The 19,801-nt window shown below is 49.1% G+C and overlaps 1 protein-coding gene across 1 annotated transcript in view; it reads left to right on the top strand.

Moving 5' to 3' along the window:
• Window positions 1–16,737: 16,737 nt before the first annotated feature.
• The window catches only part of ASIC2 (acid sensing ion channel subunit 2), a 1,089,542-nt gene continuing 1,086,478 nt past the window's right edge, over window positions 16,738–19,801 (top strand). The window contains exon 1 of the mRNA XM_012809736.2: window positions 16,738–17,567. Within this exon, the coding sequence (XP_012665190.1) occupies window positions 17,013–17,567 (555 nt within the window). The 5' untranslated portion in view covers window positions 16,738–17,012. The remainder of the gene's footprint in view (window positions 17,568–19,801) is intronic.

The following is a 19,801-nucleotide window of genomic DNA, read 5'->3' as shown; positions in this document are numbered from 1 at the left end:
GAGCCAGCATTGCAAGGATTTGCAGGGTTAGAAGACCTGGCTTAGGAAGAGAGAAAAGTCAGAGTTTGGCTTCAGTGCACCCGCGATCAACCAGTGCAGGTTCGTCTTCATTTATTCAGGGAGAGAAAGAAAATCCAGTAACGCCGAAGTGTTGCTCTTCCCCACTCACACCCACTTCCCTGGTGCAATGATAAGAAGACAGAAGTAAGAAGGAGACAGCCCCACGATGGCCTCACTCAGCAATGCACACACAGAAGGCCAGTTTTGAAAGCCCAGCAAAGGAGTTGCTTTCTTTTCTGACATAGACCAGGTAACTAGGGTCAGGGTGCAGGGTCACCGAGGGCAGAAAGCAGTTCCATATATTCCTGGGGAAATGATAAATATGTAGGGATGAGCACAGATGTCAGGCATTCTTCCCCAGGGGAATGGCTGGGGTCAGCCTTGGCAGAAAGTTACTACAGGGACCATACCGCTCTTACATTGCCAGAGTGGCAGGCTCAGAGCTCTGCAGGAGCCAGGTCCTTGGGCTCCTCTTCCTCTCCAAGTCGCTGAGGTCCTGTGTGCCTCAGATTACTATTTCTCTATCCACCTGTCCTTTACAGCCATGGTTACAACAACTGCCACTCATTCTGATAGCTTAGACCCTGGGGTCAAACCCCAGCTTCTCCACTTACCAGCTGCCTCAGTTTCCTCATCTTTAAAGTGATAATGATACTTTACCCCAGAGGGCTGTTTCGTGAGGATTAAAAGCCATCCACGTCCTGCTCACAGCATGGACTCGGCACTGTTCAAACCCAGAGAACGCTCTGGTAATTCCTGCTCTTATTCACACCTTCCATCCTTACTATTGTCCTTGAAGGGGGTTCTCACTTTCTTATCCCATCCTTCTGCTTGTCTTAATATAATTCTGAATTAAAATAACACTCTTTTCATATCGTTAGGAAGAGAACCGTGACTCGCCGAGGCCCTGCTAACATTTGCACTCACATTTTGTTACACAGATGGGAAGACCAGGGAAACAGAGCTGGGTACAGAAGGGAGTGGAACCGTCTCTATTCCTGCTTGGCTCCGTCCTTGGGAAAGTGATAAGAAGATTTTGGAATTAGGCAGATCGTAGTTTGAGTTCTGAGTTTTCCAGTTTTAAAAAAGTGGCCTTGGGTAAATGACCTAAACTCTCTGAGTCTCAGTTGACTCATTATATATGAAACTAGAAAAACCATGTGCATTTTGCAAGCACTAATGGGCACGAACACCACTACCCCCCCACCCCCCTCACCCCCGCTGGCTACAATGCCTGGCATGCGCAGCAGTTCCCCGAATGCTGATCCCACGTCCCCTGTTGTTATTACACTGCAAGCCCCTTGGGGGAGGCAGGCTGTGATAGTTCCTTGCTCATTCCCCCAGTGCTCAGCCAGGTTCCTGTAACCACGCAAGCCGCGCAAGCAGCCAGTCTGTGCTCACTCAGTGAGTGCAGGGTGAATGGATCTTTCATGCAATACCTTCTTCCTACCAATAAATATATTAACTTCCTGCTTACTGCATTGGAGCTAATCACAGCTAGAGAGGAAGGCTTTGGGGATTTAGTGATTTTTGAAAATGATAGTCAAGGTTAAATGATGAGTCCAGCCAAGGCTCTAAGCCACTGGAAGCAATTTCCTCACATTGCAACAGTTGCTCACCTGCGTTCACTTTATTTATTCAAAGCCTGCAAACCCCTCCCCCTGGCATTCCCCTGCCTCCAGCGTGTGCAGGTCCTGGTGGCATCCTAGCTGCGCTTCTCTGGGACGGAAGCAAAAGCATAGGATACAGTTTAAGGCTGAATGGCCTCAAGCTCTGTATTTTCAAAGAGAATTAACTAGAAGGAGAAGGGTGTTGGTTCTTAGCACCAGTCACTTCATTTCCTAGTTCCTGAATTTACTCAAAAACAATGTGTGAGGGACGGGAAGGATCCCACCTCTCCACGGCCTAGGTCACTCAGCGGCCTCATGCCTCCCTAAGACTCCATGACAAGCCATGCTGGTGGGGATTACTGCGGACGTACTGAAAACAGTCTTTGGCTGCTCAAGGTCACTGGTCCCTTCCTATGCCTCCCTGGCCATCTTCTTCTCATGTTTCTTGGTACCTGGGGTTTCTTTGTCTCCTTCAAGGCATTCCTGAGGGAATGAGAACTCGTCAAACAGAGCCGTCCTATCAGGTCGAAGTGGTCTGGGAGTTACTTGATTTCTTCCCTCTAATGCAAGCTTCTCCAGGGCAGTGTTTTGTTTGTTTTGTATTGTATTTTTAATACTAAGACTGAGCCTCTGACTTAATACAACTGCAGTTGTTTAGGGAAAAAATTTGTAGCGCTTCTCCATGAAGAGTAAGATCGCAGCAACCGTGGACCAAACCTTTTATAGGAGGCACCCATTTTCCTGAGACAAGGTGTTAACAGGGACTCTATGCCTGGCGGATTTCTGAGAAAGAGCAGGAGCTGTCTCTCCTTGTCATGTAGGGGCCTAGAAAGGCACAGATCTGCAAAGGGATCTTGTAGACCCACAAGACAGAAAGGAGAGAAAATGGTAACCCTGGTCCTAGAGATGTGTGATGTGGGAAGCCTGTAGGGTGCAGGATGGTGGCCCTTCCCTAGGTTCATGGGCCACACAGAAAAGGTCAGGTAGACTGGTCAGGGGGACCCAGCTCAATGAATGAGTCTGGAAGTTTCAGCACCTGGCTCCCTGACCCTCTGTGTGGACCTGTGTGACAACAGTTGAGCATGTGTGCTTGCGAACTAAGGGAAACATAACTTTGGTCTCTAAACACTGTTTTCTTGGTGACCTGGGCAATGATGGAGCCCACACCATCACCGCCTTGGCTGTGGCCCAGTGTCCCCGCCTTGTGTGCCATGATTCTTCAACAGTGCCCTCCGGTGGTGAGTGGTAGCATTGCACTTGTCACACTGATTCCTATTCAAAGACAAGAGGGGTGGACAAGACCTTGGAATTTTTGGATAAGTAATGGAAATAAGCACAGGGAAGATATAAAATAACACCAAGAAAGAGGGAGAGTCTGGACTTGATGCTAATTAAGGGAAAGGGTTTGAGTGATTCATTTAATAAAAAAAATACATGACTGTTACTATACCTCCAGTTGGTGAAATAGATCATAACAATTACAAAGCTCACAAAGTACAGGGCATTTTGGACAGAATTGGATTTTAGTACATGTTTGTTGAATGAAGAGGATGGATGAGAGCATGGAAGGGAGGCTCACTGATACCCACACTCTGGTTAGTGTAGAAACTTCACATATTTTTCCAATTTATCTTTTACAACCTGGTAAACATTATCCTCATTCTACAGACGAACCATCCCAGGGCCCAGATCGAGTGGCAAAGACTGGAAACAGTATTTGAACGTAGAGCTGGCCCTACTCTGCCTTCTCCTTGGCCAGATGGGATGCTGCAGGGGTGTCTGCGGCAGCCTCAGGCACCGAATGGTAAAATGATGATTCGGATGAAACTGTGGCTAAGGGAGACTCAGGGGTTGGTGAAATGATGCATTTGGAACAAAGTCAAGGAAAGCATTTACAGAGAAACAAATTCTGGCTTTATCCTGAGAGTTAGAATCTGGTGTGAGGATTATGGTGCTGAAAGTCCTAGCAAAGCCCCCACCAGTCATACCTGTGAGTCTCGTGAGTTATGACCGGCTGCTATTAGAGAAGGGAAAAGGAAATAAGAGAAAGTAATTCAAGAATATATGGACTGGAAGTTAAAAAGAAGGCGGGAGAAGGGTGGGGGAAGAAGAGAGGGAAAGAGAAGAGAGCTTTTGATAAAACTGATGCATTGAGATTATTCAACTGAAAGAAACGTTAAATGCATACGTGAGGTTAATTATTTTGACCCCCATTTTCTGCCATCTCACTTGACTGAGGGCATCCTGGACTGGAAATGACACTGACGCCCTCACTAATGTGTCTACAGTAGCTAATGATCTCTTCAGAGGGCAACTCAAGTTCCTAGAGTGCAACTGTAGCTCCAGAAGCAAATTGGCTTTGCAAGTAATGGTTTCGACATAATTGCTAGAAGTTTCTGGTCCATTCTGGCAAGAAACACAAAGAATATAATTGTTAAGTTTTCTTTTCTTTTTTTAAGGGCCTATGGCTCATCTTGCAATATCAGAGAATATGTGACTGTTGGAAGCTCGTTTGTGCAGAAGTACTGGTTCGACCAAGACCCAGGAGGGTGGGGACCCTGATTGCCTTGTACACATCATACCTAAGAGCCTGACACAAAGGAGTTAATCAGTGGATATTTAAATAAAAAGATAAAGGTGTCTGGAAGCTGAGTTTCTTTGAGGACATCTTTTTCTTTCTTCGCTTTTGAGCCTCTCTGATATATCAAGATGTCTGCTAGTCTTTGGGGGTGTTACACTCAGTAAGACATATTCCCTGTCCTCAAAGAGCTTATAGTTAGTGGGCCAATTCTCCCGCTTTGAGAGAAGGGGGGAAATGTTATGTTATAATAATTCTTCCACTCCTGACTGGAAGACTACAAGACTCAAGGACACTTTTGGAAAATCAAAAAGCACAACAGTTTGTTTTGAGACTCACTCATTAATTTGACAAATATTGACTGAGGCTCAACCACGTATTAGCAGCTGTTCGGGGTGCTGGGAAAGCAGCATGCCTAAGACAGTTCCACGTCCTTGTCTTCTGGGAGCTCATATTCTAGATGGGGAGGCGGACAACATGTGACAGAAATAAACGATGTAAGAAATATCTGGGATGTTGTATAGTGACAGGGCAGGACTTCATATTTTACTCTAAGATGGGGGCAAAAGTAAATCTTGCCCACATTTCTCCCATTTCCTGTTCAGACACACAAGCCCCTCAAACCCTCTCCATATCCCAGCCACATTTGACATCTCTTTGGGGAGGTTTTGACATGCAAATTTCTGATGGCGGGGTGGAGGTGAAGGCAGGGCAGGGGAGGGGGCGCTACCCACCTCCCAGTACTGAAGATTCCACCAAAAGTAAAAACAAATGATTTTTACTTCCATGTTCCTCGGGTGCCTCACCTATCACATGAGACCACAAAGTCTAAGGGGCAGTTGCATTTTAAAATAAAATGGATATGAAAACAGCTGAAGCCCAGTGAGTCCTTGATACATGCTTTTTCTGAAAGCAAAATAAGATCCTTTTCTGAGGCAACAGGCTCTTTCTGGGCTTAAGAAGACATTAGGTTGAAAGTGTAGTTTTCTTATGCTACGGCACGCCCACAAATGGGGTGCATCCCAGGATCACAGCACCATTATGGTAGGGAGGACCTTCAGGCAGTGCTCACTACGGTGCAAATAATCTTGGCAGAAGTTGTCCACCCATCTCTGGGAAAAGAAACTGAAATCAATTTTTAGGGTCTCCCCTTGTGCCCTGGGACCTAGGTGGATCCTAGATCATGAATATTTAAATTCCATTGCTTGTCTGTTTTCATGTTCAAAGCCTATTTCAAAATGAAGTCCATACGATATGCTCAATGTCAACTGGGGCTCCTTTAGACAACAATAGCAACTATGTACCCATAATTCCTGAACTTTTATTAAATACTGATCAGTGCTTTACACATTTGAGCTCATCAGATCCTCCCATCATCCCTATAAGGTGGACATGGTTACCGTCCCCACTTTATAGATGATTAAACCAGAGTTTAGGCAAGTTTAACAAGAGGTGGGTCAAAGGTTTAAGCTCGCAGTTGTCTGAGGCAGCACCTCAGCCCTTAACCACTGCCCTCCATGGCCTCAGGAGGTACTCAAGCATCAGCCTGATTTAATGACCCAGTCTCTTCCCTGAAGCTGGTTCCCACACCAAGGGTGGCAGTGTGGGCAATTTTCTTACCTCTTGAAGCCTCTATTTACTTGTCTATGAAATGGGTAGAATGACTGCATAGGACTGAATGAGCCTGGTTCCCAATACACGTTGATGTCCTCCCTCCATGGAGATGCAATCCATACACAGAACTGAATGGGACATCTTAGTGTCAGTGGGCATGCAGGTCCCTGAGCCCACAAGTTCATGCCTGGTCACCCTATACCCACGTGAGAATTGGCATTGCCTATTGAAGCACTTGAGTGTTAACACTGTTTTATTCAAGGACTCACGTTCTGTGGGATCATAACTCCTCCTGATAGGACTGCATGTATCGTGACTGTAAGTGAAGCCCTTGAATGTTTTGGTTTCGGGTGGCAGCCTCAGAATGTTTTCCCAGCAAAGTTATTTAAATGCACCCAACGCCCTCCATATACCTTCTCGGTCTCTCACGCAGTCAGGCTTGTGTTTTCATGTACTTCCCCTTGATCTATTTTTATACTATCACATAATAATTTATCCCCTAAGTATATCCATCATCCTGGGCTTGTGTGGTTTTTTTTTCCTTTTTTTTTTTTTTATTAAGTTGCCTGCCAGCCTCCCATACTTTAATCAGTGTTAACTCTGAGTATTAGAGGGAGAAGAATTACAAGATGTGGGTCCACATCCTCCTCTGGTGGCTTCTCTCCTGTGTGACTTGGGGCAATCCCATCCTGTGAATCCAGGTCTCAGTGTGCTCACTTATAAAAGGGGAGCAACAGCTACACAGAAGGACTGTTGTCTGGCTTATGGAAGGGAAGCTTGTGCATAGAATATAAACAGTAGGGACTGCAGTCAGAAATGGCCCATCTTGGCATGAGTTGATTGAACATGACTGAGTCCCACCACACATGTGGAGACAGGCATTGCAGTAAAGACAGGGAGCTTGTGGGCTGTGGAAACAGACTGGCCCTACTCCCAGCTCTTCCGAGCTATGCAACCTTGGACACATGATTTAATCTCACTATGCCTCAACTTAGAGAGTGAACAGCTGTAAAGGGGAAATGATAATTGTACCCAAATCACTAGCTATGTTAGGATTCACTCAGTGGTTCTCAACCCAAGGGACATTTGGCAATGCCCAGAAACATTTTTGCTTGTCACAACTGGGTATGAGGGACACTGATGGCATCTGGTGAATAGAGGCCAGGGATGCTGCTAAACATCCTACAATGTAGCTCCCCACAACATAAAATTATCCAGCCCCAAATGCCAACAGCACCCAGGACCACAAACTCTCATTAACCAATGTAAATGCATATACATTCTTGGCACAGTTATTGGCACATTCTTCTACCCTGAAGAACGAAGTTCTCTAGAGAGAATGACAGAATGCCTCAGTGTCAAAACAGCACTGGGATTGGTACCTAGGTGCTAATTCCACTCTCAGTCCACTCCTAGTCTCCTGCACCCACCAGTTCCATGGAGACCTATTCCAGTGTGCTGAGTGTGCATCTGCCAGCTTCATGGATGGAAGGCGTTAGTCTGATCCCTCTATGAATCTCTCCTTAGGTTTAGTGGTCTGACTACACATAGAACAGCCTTCATTATGGACAGTAAAATCAATAGCTGCCTGGAAGTGGTTGGCGGTTTGGCAGGAAGGATTGTGGAGATACAGAGAGGAGTAATTGACCATAGAGCCAATTATTCAGGAAAGAGGGTGGGACTCTTGTAGGAGGCACTGATGAGGGACTGGGGAAAGGAGCTCGTCTTCCAAGAACACCTGGGTCTGGCTGGGTGGATATGCCATGCTCCCCACCCTCAGAGAGGAATGTAATTGGAATGAAAGGGTGGGAGTCTCAGGATCCCCCAACCTGGGAAGCTACTGGCTCTTCTTCTAGACAGGAGGTGGAAGAATGGCTGCTCACAGAAACACCCAGGACTAGGTGTATAGGGGACTACAGGAGTCATTTGGCTTCTGTGCTCGTCTTAGGAGGAAACAGAGGTCCAACTAAATATTGGTTGAAGCTGGACCAGAGCTTATGGAAATATCTCATGACTTTATATCCCCACAAGATATCAGATTGGGTTCACGAGAGATGCTTTGTAATGTGTAAATGACTATAGCAAAGTTTCCATTCCCATCTCAGGGAAAAGTCCTCTAAACTAATTTGTGAGAATCTGTTCCTCGTCCCATAAGACCTAGCTGGACCTGTGCTCATAAATATGTAAATTCCACTGCTTGTCTGCTCTCCGCTGAAGCCCTCATTGAAGACCACAAGTCTACAAGGTGTCACTGCAGGTCACCTGGGTCTTCTTTAGGCAATAGTAGTAATTATACAATGGCATTAATAATGACATCTTGTAGCTACTGAGTTTTTTATTAGACATTCATTTGTGCTCTACACATTTTGCCTCAACTCATCCCATCAGTCGGATGAGGTGGACACGGTTACTGTTCCCACTTTACAGATGAGCAAACCAAGTTTAGGCAAGTTCAACAGCTTCGATTAACAGGCTGGTGTGAGGTGAGTCAATGATTTAAACTCACAGTTGTCTGAGGCAGCACCTGAGCCCTTAACTATAGCCCTCCATGGCCCCATGAGGCAGCCAAGCATCAGCCTGATTCAATGACCCAGTCTCTTCCCTGAAGCTGGTTCCCACACTGAGAGTGGCAGTATGTGCAATTTTCTTACCTCTTGAAGCCTCTGTCTACTTGTCTGTGAAATGGGCAGAATGACTGCATAGGACTGAATGAGCCTGGCTCCCAATACATGTTGATGTCCTTTCCTCCATGGAGATGCAATCTGTATACAGAACTGAGTGGGACATCCCCATGCCATCTCTACTGATGTCCCCAAGCTAGTGCTCTCTCTGCAGTATTCACAGACACCTTGTCTTGCCTGTCTTCAGGAGTCTCTGAGGACAATGAGGTGATGTCCCTTACTTATTGGTGTCCTCCCACGTTGCTTTGGCAAAGAGTGCAGAACAAAATTAGGAAATAAATCTTTGCTAAATTGCATGCATAATCAGACATAGAAAAAAGGGATTCATATACATATGTATATTTATACTCACATAAACAGAGATAGAGGGAAAGATATTTATCTCATTCTCATGCCTTTGACCATAAGCTCTTGGAACCAAGCCTCTGGTATCTCATTTTTGGCCCTTTCAATGTCACATGCAAGGACATTTGGGGGCTAAAAGGACCTTCCTGTTGGAGCCACTTGGCCAAGTCCTGTGGCTTCCTGGGGGCTGCAGTTCCACCCCCAGCCCTCTCAGGATGCCCTCTCTTCACTCTCCAGCCCACTGGAATTCTCTTTCCATACAGCCAAATCTTCCTGTCCTGACCAGTCACCTGGTATCACCACGCGGCTTCATGTGCTGTGTTCCTGTGCCTTGTTAGTGGAAAAGCTTGATTAGAATAATAGCAGAAGGGACAGAATGTGACATTTTGAGTCAGAGAACCAGAACTTGAGCCCCAGTTCCACTTATTATCTCATCAAGATCCTTCCCCTTGCTGAGCCTCACAGTTCCCTCTCCCATAACTTGGAAACAGGGACCCCTCTTCTGCTTACTGGAATCAAACAGGATCATGCTTGCTGAGGAGTTTCACATCTGCGGGACACGATTTTAAGAAGGTATTGGTGCCTCACCCAGGAGGTGAAAAGACTGCTTGTTATGTTTTGCATATCCTGCTGTCGTGCCTCTCACTGTTTAGGGGTACATAGACACTACCCCCATGCAGTATCCGCCTGTTAAAATACATGTGAGTTTGGGTATGCTATCCATGCAGGGGTGGGGGGGAGACAAACATGATTAGAAGCATAGATGCATTTTTCCTTTCCCCCCCTCAATCCTATTTTCCTCTTTCTTATTTCTATTTTATTACTTTTTCCCGCTTTGCTTTATCAAAGAGCTAGGGCACGAATACTGAATTAAAATGAACACAGGACTACGCCTACAGGAAATAGAGAAAAGTCATCAAATGGGCGCACAAAGGAAGTACACGGTGAGTGGTCCGCGCTTAAGCACTTCTGCGAAGATCAGAGAGATGGTCAGAGAGGGGAGCAGGTGAGGCGCACGGCTAGAAGGCAGGGCGGAGGTTCAAGAGTGAAGGAGGTGGTGTGTGACAAGAATGGCGATCAAGGTGCGCTAAAATGTCACCAACTGCCAGCCACAGGTCCCCAAGCAGCAGAGGCCGCTGTCAATACACGTAAAGAACACTAGGGGGCGGGCGAGGGCCACTCGGAGCCAGGCGAGGCCCCACTTCTGCCCTGCTCCCCCTCCATTTCCCTTCCATAGCGCACCGGCTCACCTGTGGCCAGGGTGGTGCTAATAAAGCTCTTGTTGAAAGCCGGTGTGTTGACGGTGGGCTTCAGGGACTCTGTGCATTTCTCCTTTATGAAGCACTTGGCTCCAGAGATTGAGTGACAGCGTGCAAGCAAACGGAGAAGGTTTATTTCTTCGACTTCTTTCCCAGGGGAAAGAGGAGCAGAAGTAGACCGAAAGAGGAGGACGCGCATAGAGAAAATACAGCACATAAAGACCATTTAGAGAAAGAAAGCATTCAGCACGGGGTGAACAGGGCGGGGGGCGGGAGGGCAGGCTTTCACGCCTTTAAGGAAGGGAAATGACTGAAATAAAATCAGGAATCAGGATCTCCTGGTTCTGGGTAGCTTCTTACAGCCACGGGGAGGTTTGTGACGGGCCTGCTGTAAGATAGGACGTTTATGTCTGTGAACAGGGGTGCTGGATTCAAGGCCCTTCAGGATGAAATGGCTGTGGTCAGGCGTGATTGAGGAGCTTCCTTTTAGCCTACAAGGGAGAGTCAGCCCTTGCACGGCCAAGGAACTACAGGGAGGTGTAGCAAACGAACTAAGGGGAAGTGGAAAGCCACTGATTCTGTACTAAGGGGTAAAGACTCATCTACGAATTCTAAACTAATTGCTGCTTATAACAAGATGGATTGAGGGTCAGGGAAAGTCTGTAGTTCCCCTTGTGGATTGCACTCCTTATTTCACACCAGCCAGCATTTATTAAAACAGTTGTGGTTTAAAGTTAATTCTTTATGGCATCCTTATCCAGTTAGATTAAGAAAGCGAAGAGAAGCCAGCTTGGGAAGTGTCCCGAGGAGCTGTCCATTCAAAGATGGAAGAAGTGAAGATAAAATAACTCTTTAATAGGGTAGATAAGCAGCCCTCAGTTCATACCTAACCTGGACTCTCACCTGTGCTCACATTGATGTGGGCTGTGCAGCTAAGGGACCCTGAGTCAGTAGCCCCTGAAGTCAGGGTTTTCCCCTCTCTGGAGGTCTTCCCTGGAGAGGAAGGGGAGCGTCCATTGTTGCTGGGCTAACAACAGACAGAATTGAAAAGTAAGAGGTACCTCTCAGCTTTCTCAGGAACCAGGCTCAGGGCAGGTGCTAGGGTCCCCGGAGTTAGATGAGAGTCCCCATTCTTGCATCTCAGAGAGGCAGCCTCAGCAACAGAGATGAGTGAATTCACTTTCTTCACTAATATCACTGAGCATCTCTCAGACACTGCGTGCTGGGGATACAGCCTCTGACCAGCCAGACAGGGTCCCTGCCCTCAAGGTAGGGGCTTTCATTACAATAGCTATGTCACCAGGAGATGAGACAAATTGCAGTAAGTGATTAGTAGTGAGAAGAGAAGGCAACGTGCATGGGACAGTTGAGTGGGGTGGAGGCACGAGATAGGCCAGCCAAGGCCTCTCAGGGGAGGTGACCGAGGAGCAGCCAGCTGTGGGGGACCTCCTTCCAGGCAGAGGGAAATGCAAGTCATTTTGGCACACCTGATGGATAGGGAGAGCTCCTGATCAGGTGGGGGACGAGTCTGGTCCTCGGTGGGGTCTTTGAGGTGCCCTTCATAAACCCATAAAGGAAAAAAGTCTTTCCCAGTCCCCCACCCCCCTAGAGAGGCTGAGTCAGTAGGAGGTGGGGGTGGAGGGATGGAGCAGGAATCTGCATGTTTAGCAAGTGTTGGGTGATTAGAATTCACCTGGCCCTGCTATCAAACTGCTCCAGCAGATGGTGACATGGGGTTAATGACCAGAATCCCAGATTCTAATTCATTTTTATCCCATTATCTGGGCATTTATGATATGGTCAAGCCTCATGTCAAATTCTGGCAGCAGAGTGAGGCCTCAGGAATGATTTAGCACAAACGAGAAAACGATACAGAGAAGTCCCACGGTTTCCTGAAGCCACACAGCCAGTGAAGTCCTCTCCAGGGTTCAGATCAGCTGGCAGCTGAGCCCCAGAGGGCCACTCAGGGTGAACTGGCTTCCGTCGTTTTTTGCCTAGGAAGAAAAAAACAACAACTCTAGACAGAATCTCTCAATAAAGTACCCACGAAATGCCTGGCTTTGCTTCAGGCCCTTCCCTGGTATAACCTTCATGACAAATTATTTGCTAAGTGTTCAGCCAAGGTAAGCAAACCAGAACAGTGGTTGTACGCAGTGTTTATTTCAAAACTTAACCAACAGCAGAGCAATGCTTTGGTGTTACAGCAGTTGACTACGACTCTCCTTTATGGTAATGACGAGCCAGGAGGAAAAGTATATGGAGGCTGCCGAGTCTGAGATAATAATGTCATCTGTATATTAAGAAGAATGTCAGTCTTTTCTTTTTTTTTCCTAATTGGAGGGTGGTGGTGGCAGTGGCATGCACTAGCACGTGTCAGGCAGCAAATTAGCATTGAGTTGAGCTGATCTTAGATCTCAGCCTTACCTCTCCTGCCTGTCACTGCTTACAGAGGCAGGAAGCTGCATTCTGTACTCTTGACCTTCCGCAGAAATCAGGCGCAGGGCAGGCCCCGGTTTACCCAGGGTTGGAGGAGGGTTCCCTTCTTTGCATCTCAGAGCCGCCGTCTTGGTGTCATAGACAGTGAATTAGTCCTCAGGTTCATTGATTTATTCCTAAGTGAATAAATCTATCACAGCAAAAATCTGGGCATGTGGTCTAATAGGTGGTGAAATTGCCTGATTTGCAAATGTGTTTATCTGGAAAGTTCTTTAATGTTTAGTCATACATTTCACCCAAAAGACAATAATTATACACCAATTAAGGCAGTGCCTAAAACTCTGTGCCGAATAGACCCACTCTAAACTCAATCTCTGTTATCCCCGACCAATAACCCCGTGCTAAGCAAATAGGTATTATAAATCTGAATGAAGAGGGGAATGTTTAATCAACTGAATAACACAAAAGCATGTTTAAGGACCATGGAATATCTAATATTTGTATGGAAGCCATACTGTTAATTGCAAATGAGTCTTATCAATTAAAGAGGGTCCTTGAGAAGAGCTATGTAGAAACATTTTATTAGCTCTCAGGTTGAATAGTTACATATGCTAGAAAATGGTGCAGCAGTATTTCGTGGAGACTATTGTATAGTTCAGATGTTTCATGCTCACAGCAGATGCCATAATGGCCTGTGCTATTGAGATCTTGAGATCTCATTGAAATGTTGTGGACTATAACCTCCGGGGTTTAACATCAGCTCTGCCACTTTTTAACTGTGGAACCTTGGGCAAAGTAGCTCTCCTCTCTGTCCTCAGCTTTCTCATCTGTAAAATGGGCTTGGTGGTAGCCTCCTCTCAGGGTTATTGATGAGGTCCTATTAAATGTTAAGCACAGAGCCAAGCCTCCGGGAATGAAGTTCACCATTAGGGACATTCTCTTTTAGACCCTCCACCTTACCCCAAAGTGCCCAAGTCCCATTTGGAAAAGTTTTAGTCAAGAGCCACTTCAGAAGACCTTGAGAGGACCTTAGGGTCATGGGCAGGAAGCAGAAGAGAGTGAGGAGTGTGCTTCACGCTGGCCCATGGAGGGACTTTCAACACTTTCAAGCATACAGTGTTGGGCGAATGACATCTTCCAGAGCTTTAAATGGCTCCCCAGTCACTGGAAGAGAATGCCAGTATCTGTAAAGAACGTTCTCTGAGTAGCCATCAGGAGAAAGTGTCAACTGCTAAATCATCCCAGACACTTCCTACCTCATGTCATCTGCATGGCAGTTCTATGAGCCAGGAACCATCAGCCCCATCACTTTGGAGGCAGGGAGACTGATGTCCAGAGAAGTTTAGAAATTTCCCCCAAGGTCACAGAGCTATAGAGGCACAGCAGATTGGAGATGCCAAACTCAGGTCAGGGTGACTGTACCCCATTATGTGTCCTTCTTGTTTGCAATCCTCAAGGCAAACTAGTGCGGAGGTGAGAGGTGGGTAAGCAGTGAACAGGTTTAAACAGGGGAAGGGTGATTAGAACGGTCCTCAGCTCCATTTCTGCACAGATGAGAAAATGTCTGGAGTGTGAATGGAGAGAACACAGGATTCTGTGAAAGGAAGGGGCTTTGTGGGGCAAAACAGATCTCTACCGGTGGGGAGGAGGGTGGAAGGAACAGGGCAGCTATGGAGCACCTGGCACTGTGAATCCTGGGAACCCATGGGCCATGCTGCTTCTCTGGCTGTCCCTGCAGTGCTGCAGAAACTCGAGTACACGCCTCTCTCTGGGCCTCCATCCTGCTGAACCTTGAGTTAACAAAGTCAGGACAGGCATGCCATTCACCTTTACCTCCCAAAAGCCAACACAGTGTCTGGTATAGAGTTAAAGGTCAATGTACTTATTGAACAGACAGTGAGCCAAAGATCTGTGAGATTAATCTGGGAAGTCTTCCTGTGTGTGTGTGTGGGGGGCTTGATTTGTGAAAAAAATAGACAACAGGGAAGTGGCTTGGTGGAGAGGTGGAGAGCTGCCTTAGACAAGGGAGGAACTGAGGGAGATGTATGCATTTGTGTGTGTGTGTGTGTGTGTGTGTGTGTGTGATGGGGAATGAAACATGGAAATGCTTTCTCCCTTCCTGAATTTGGGAAGGAGTGTTCAGATGTAGTTTTTTTTGATCTATGTTTTAGGGGCAAACATGCCTGAGTTCAAGGCCCAGCTCTGACCCCAGTATTTTACTAGGGTGAGCCACGTTTTCTCATCCATATAATAGGGGTCGGAACAAGAACATATGCTGGTTAAGATATTTGGGAGGGCTACGTGAGAGGACATGACACCCTCATATAAGTCGTGACCCCTGGAAGACCCTTTGTTAATTTTGGTCTCTCGGCATCAAACACCTGTGTCCCATCTCGGCAGCCCAGAGGCAGGGGTCTGGGGCATCCGGGCTAGCAAATGCCTATAGTTAATCAGCCTTTCCCCCTTGGGCCTGCTTGTGATGTTGTGCTATTTGAGCTCCTAGGATCAATAAATCACTGATTTCATGCCACTGGTTGCCCCAGAGTGCATCTGCACACTATTCTCAGAGGATCTGCTTCAGCAGGAGGCCCGATGGAATAGGAAACTATTTCAGAGTAGATCCAAACCTGGAGGAACTTGATCTAGGATTCCTTCTTCTCCACCATCTTCCAAGGAGCATTATTTAAGCCCGGCATACCCTGGAGATGTGAGGTTGGCTCATCAAGGCATCTCTATATGGCTCTGCCCCAGATTGGCAATGTGGCTTGAGCCGGCCACTCCAACTTTCTGTTCCTTTCCTCCTGATGTAGACTGAGCATCGTTGATTCAATAGGTTCCAGCCACTGAAGCCCTGGCGTGGGGCAAGGGGAAAGCCACACCCCCCCTGCTAGCAAGGACTGACTTGCAGTGGATTTTCAGGAAAAAGGAGGTAAGCATTTGAAAGCCTAATGCTTTGGCTCCCACCTATAGTTCCAGCTGTGCTTCCATCTGGTAGAAACAGGGCCGGAACACACACAGACACAGACACAGACACACACACACACACATACACACACACAGGCACTGCCCACATGGAATGGTCTGCAGCCTGCCTCACCTGGAACCCCAGTTGTTCTTATTTTTCAAATACAGAATCTTCTGACAGCTATGTGGGGATGGGGGCTACTTGTTGCTTTTTCTCGGGGGGCTCCAAGGGGCACCCTGGCTTTTCTCTCTAGGAGGAACAGAGGAGCAGCGCCTCACTGCTGCCTGAATGTCCCCTCCCTGCCCCCAGCAGAGTCTCTGTGGTTTTTAGATTGCTCCCCCCACCCCCCTTTTTCCAGTATTCTTGGAGATCCCAGGCTGTGGCTGGCCTGGAAGTCCCCACCAACTGCAGAGGACTGTTGCCCCCACCCTCACGCCTGGCTCAGGGGAGTTTAGCAAGGGCCCTCCTGCCATGGTGGGGGTTGGGGGGTCTTGCAACTCCCAAGGCTGATCGTCCACCTAGAGGGAGAAGCCCCCACTAGGTTTCTCCAAAAAAGGCTAAAAGAAACTTTCTCCAGATCCCCAGCCCCTGCAAGCCCCTTCTCCCCAGTCCCGCCCTTCCCCCCTCCCCGCCCCCCCACCCCCAGCAGCATCCCTGTTGGGGCGGGGGCGAGGGAGGTAGGCTGGCCGGGCGCCCCAGGGTCCCTTTTCTCCTGGGAGGAGGGGAGCACAGAGCCCCGGCTGACCCCGGCTTCTGTCCGCGCCCATATCGTCGGAGGCCGGTCCCCGCCTCGCGGCGGCAGCGCTGCCTCCCCACCGAGGCGTTAGCAGCGGCCGCCGGCATTTGGAATTCTGCCCGAAACAGGGGGCCTGGAGGAGGCGGAGAGGAGGGACGGAGGCCGGCGGCGAGAAACGGCATCCGGAGTCCAGACCATCTCGGGAAGGAGCGGAGCGGCGGCGGCGGCGGCTGGGAGGGCCGTGCGCCCGACCGCAGTGCATCAGTGAGCCAGCCCGCCTCCCCCGGGATGGTTAACATGGGGCATTATGCGCTGGTTAACAGGCTCCGAGCTGCTCGGCGACTTGTTTTAAGCATTTTCTCCCTCGCTCTCGCTTTTAATCTTGTCTCTAGTGGCGTGTGTAGGGGGGAGGACTTTATTTCCATTGGCTAAGCCCTCCCTTCCCACCCACATCTCTTCCACATCACCTTGGTGTCTCCCTAAATAAAACCAGCCCTCCTTATCGCCTGGAAAAAATCAGGAGCTAGAGTTTGAATGGGTTTTATATAAACACTCACCCCTGTCAGCGTGCGGCTGGGCTCTCGGGATAAACTCCCAGCGTCTGGCCTGATGCTTGCCTCGCATTCTCTCCCTTGAACGTCAAGGTTTAAGCAGAGCCGGAGGACTGACAACTCTTCCTCTGAAATTTGATTAACCTGAAGCCAGTTGCGGAACTGCACTCGGTCCTCATGGACCTCAAGGAGAGCCCCAGCGAGGGCAGCCTGCAACCTTCCAGCATCCAGATCTTCGCCAACACCTCCACCCTCCATGGCATCCGCCACATCTTCGTGTACGGGCCACTGACCGTCCGGCGCGTGCTGTGGGCAGTGGCCTTCGTGGGCTCCCTGGGCCTGCTGCTGGTGGAGAGCTCAGAGAGGGTGTCCTACTACTTCTCCTACCAGCATGTCACCAAAGTGGACGAGGTGGTGGCCCAGAGCCTGGTCTTCCCCGCTGTGACCCTCTGCAACCTCAATGGCTTCCGGTTCTCCAGGCTCACCACCAATGACCTGTACCACGCCGGGGAGCTGCTGGCCCTGCTGGACGTCAACCTGCAGATCCCAGACCCCCATCTGGCTGACCCCGCCGTGCTGGAGGCCCTGAGGCAGAAGGCCAACTTCAAACACTACAAGCCCAAGCAGTTCAGCATGCTGGAGTTCCTGCACCGCGTGGGCCACGACCTGAAGGATATGATGCTCTACTGTAAGTTCAAAGGGCAGGAGTGCAGCCACCAAGACTTCACCACAGTGAGTACTTGGTTTTCAGCTCACTCTCGTGCTCGGTCCTCTGGAGAGGTGACGCGCTGGTGGTCTCCTGCTTGGTTTGGGGTTTCCTTGTGTTTGGGAACAGGAGAGAGAACAGGATCTCAGCGCAAGGCTGAGAGGGTAGTTGGCCAGAGTTGTGGGGGCTGGTTGTAGCCAAGGCCGCCTGCCAGCGTGGAGCGCTGTTGTCAGTTCAGATTATGGAGGGCAGGTAGGGGGCTTGCCGTGGGGGTGTCGTGTCCCCAGACGTGCCGAGTCGGCTTCCTCCCAGCCAGAGCGGCCCAGGCTGTCTGTTGTCCAGGGCGTTTGGTGTCCGAGCTGTGTGATTGGAACAGCTTGTCATTGACTAGGTGGCATTCTCTCTCTCTCTGTCTCTGTCTTTCTCTGCTCGGAAGTGGCATCAGGCACTGCATCCTGTGGGCTGGGCTGGAGCTCGAGCCGTCAGAGAAGGGGGTGTGGGGCCCCCGGTAGCCTGCATGGCTCCCGTGGCTTGGGGAGCTTGTTGGAGCAGGTGTTGCTGCAAAGGTGTGCAAGTCTCTCTGCTTCCTTTTCTTATGTGGATTCTGAGCTCCGTGTGGGGAGAGGAGAGGCCAGGACCGGGGCTCCTCAGAGCTGCTGGCAGCTTGAAGCCAAGAGAAGCCCAGAGTGGGGGGGGGGGTAGGAGGGTCTGAGAGGAGGCACGTGTGCAGGGTGCTCAGTGAGATGCCTACGGGGTGAGGCGGTCCTGGCTGCTGTGTCTGGGAGCTTTAGCTTGAAACTCAAAGGCTCTGTTTTCTCTATGTGTAATTGCTTAACGACGTGGATGCAGGAGGAGTGGTGTGGGGAGGGGGCGACCAGCTGTGGGATTGGAAAGCCTGGAGGAGTGTGGAGCAGGAGTGGGGGGGGGGCTGTGGCTCACGTTCCAGAAGGGGCTTACTGGAGGGGCAGAGAGGGAGGACAGAAGGAGAGCTGCTGCCGCCAGGGGTCTCTGCCCAGTTAGTGGCTGCTGGGCACAACTTGGCATAATAGGTCAGATAGCAGCTGCTGATTCTTCCTTGCTGCCAGCCACGTCTGGGGCAGCAGGGGCCGGGGGCCCCTCCAGAAGTCCCGTGTAGTTTTCCCCCATAGCTGCCTTGGGCAGAACTAAGAGCTTTAGAGTGTCTCAGCCAAAAGGCAACTGCAAGTTTAGGATGGCAGGTGTAGCGGTTGCAAAGGGACACACTGTGACATCAGCACTTGTCTGGGGACCTCTGCCTAATTAAGACATTTCCTACTTTTCCCATGGTGAATCCATTCCCCACCCCCTCTCAGATTCACCAGCCTCTTGCTCTGAGGTTCTTTGAAATCTACAACCAGTCTCTGCCTGCAGCCTCTGATTGCTGTTGGCTGTCTCTGATTCTGGAAAAGCCCGGAGTGCCGGGGGCATTGCCTCCCACAGCCTATTTGTGAGAGCTCTGTTTCTTGGGGGAGCCGTTTTGTATTCTCCCTTTTAAACATTGTGAGGACAAGATAACAAAATCAGCAATAGTGTCTGCTAAAGAGGAAGCCAGTCTGAGCTGAGGGAGGCACCGGCAGTGTTGGAATCCCTTCTAAACGGAGGAAACAGCATCCTAAGACATGTCACACAGGAATGATGACTTAGGTGGCTTGGGGAAGGAAGAGGAAAACGCCTCATTCTTCGAGGCTGAAACTATCACCATATTCTCCCCTGTGCTTTCTGGCTCCTGGGAATGCTGAGCTTCGCAACTGCACCACGCAGCTTGAGAATGTGTTCAGCTGTTCCTTGGTCTGTCCGAACTCAATGGAACAGAGAGAGGGTGACACAGAAAGAAACCATAATGGGTGGCAGACCTGGTACTGACTTCTCTAGGGTCCTTATTACCGCATGTCCAGCTGGTGGCCTCCTCTGAGTTCGTGTCCAAGTTCCATGTAGAAGTAAAGGTGTTTTGAGCCCAGGCTGCTGTTGTGCACTTAGCCCATCATTTGAGTTGCTGGCGTCCACAAAGGCCAAAGATGATGACTTAAAGCTTTTCCCTGAGCTTTTGACCTCTCTGGGATGTCTTCCCAGTAGTGGTGATGCCTGTGAATGAGTATATTACTCAGTCAGTGGCATGTCACTATCTGCTGTAGTCACCAAGTTCAAGACTAATTTGAGCCTTGGATTGACCCTCTATGCATGACTTTCCCGAGTATTGAAAAGGGGGAGAGCCTCAGGGCTGCTCTTGGAGTTGCTGAGGGAA

This window comes from Otolemur garnettii, unplaced genomic scaffold, assembly GCF_000181295.1.
Source record: "Otolemur garnettii isolate 467f Iridium unplaced genomic scaffold, OtoGar3 scaffold00112, whole genome shotgun sequence".
Lineage (NCBI taxonomy): Eukaryota > Metazoa > Chordata > Mammalia > Primates > Galagidae > Otolemur > Otolemur garnettii.
The sequence above is the reverse complement of the archived record's forward strand: the minus strand, read 5'-3'. Positions and strand labels throughout refer to the sequence as shown.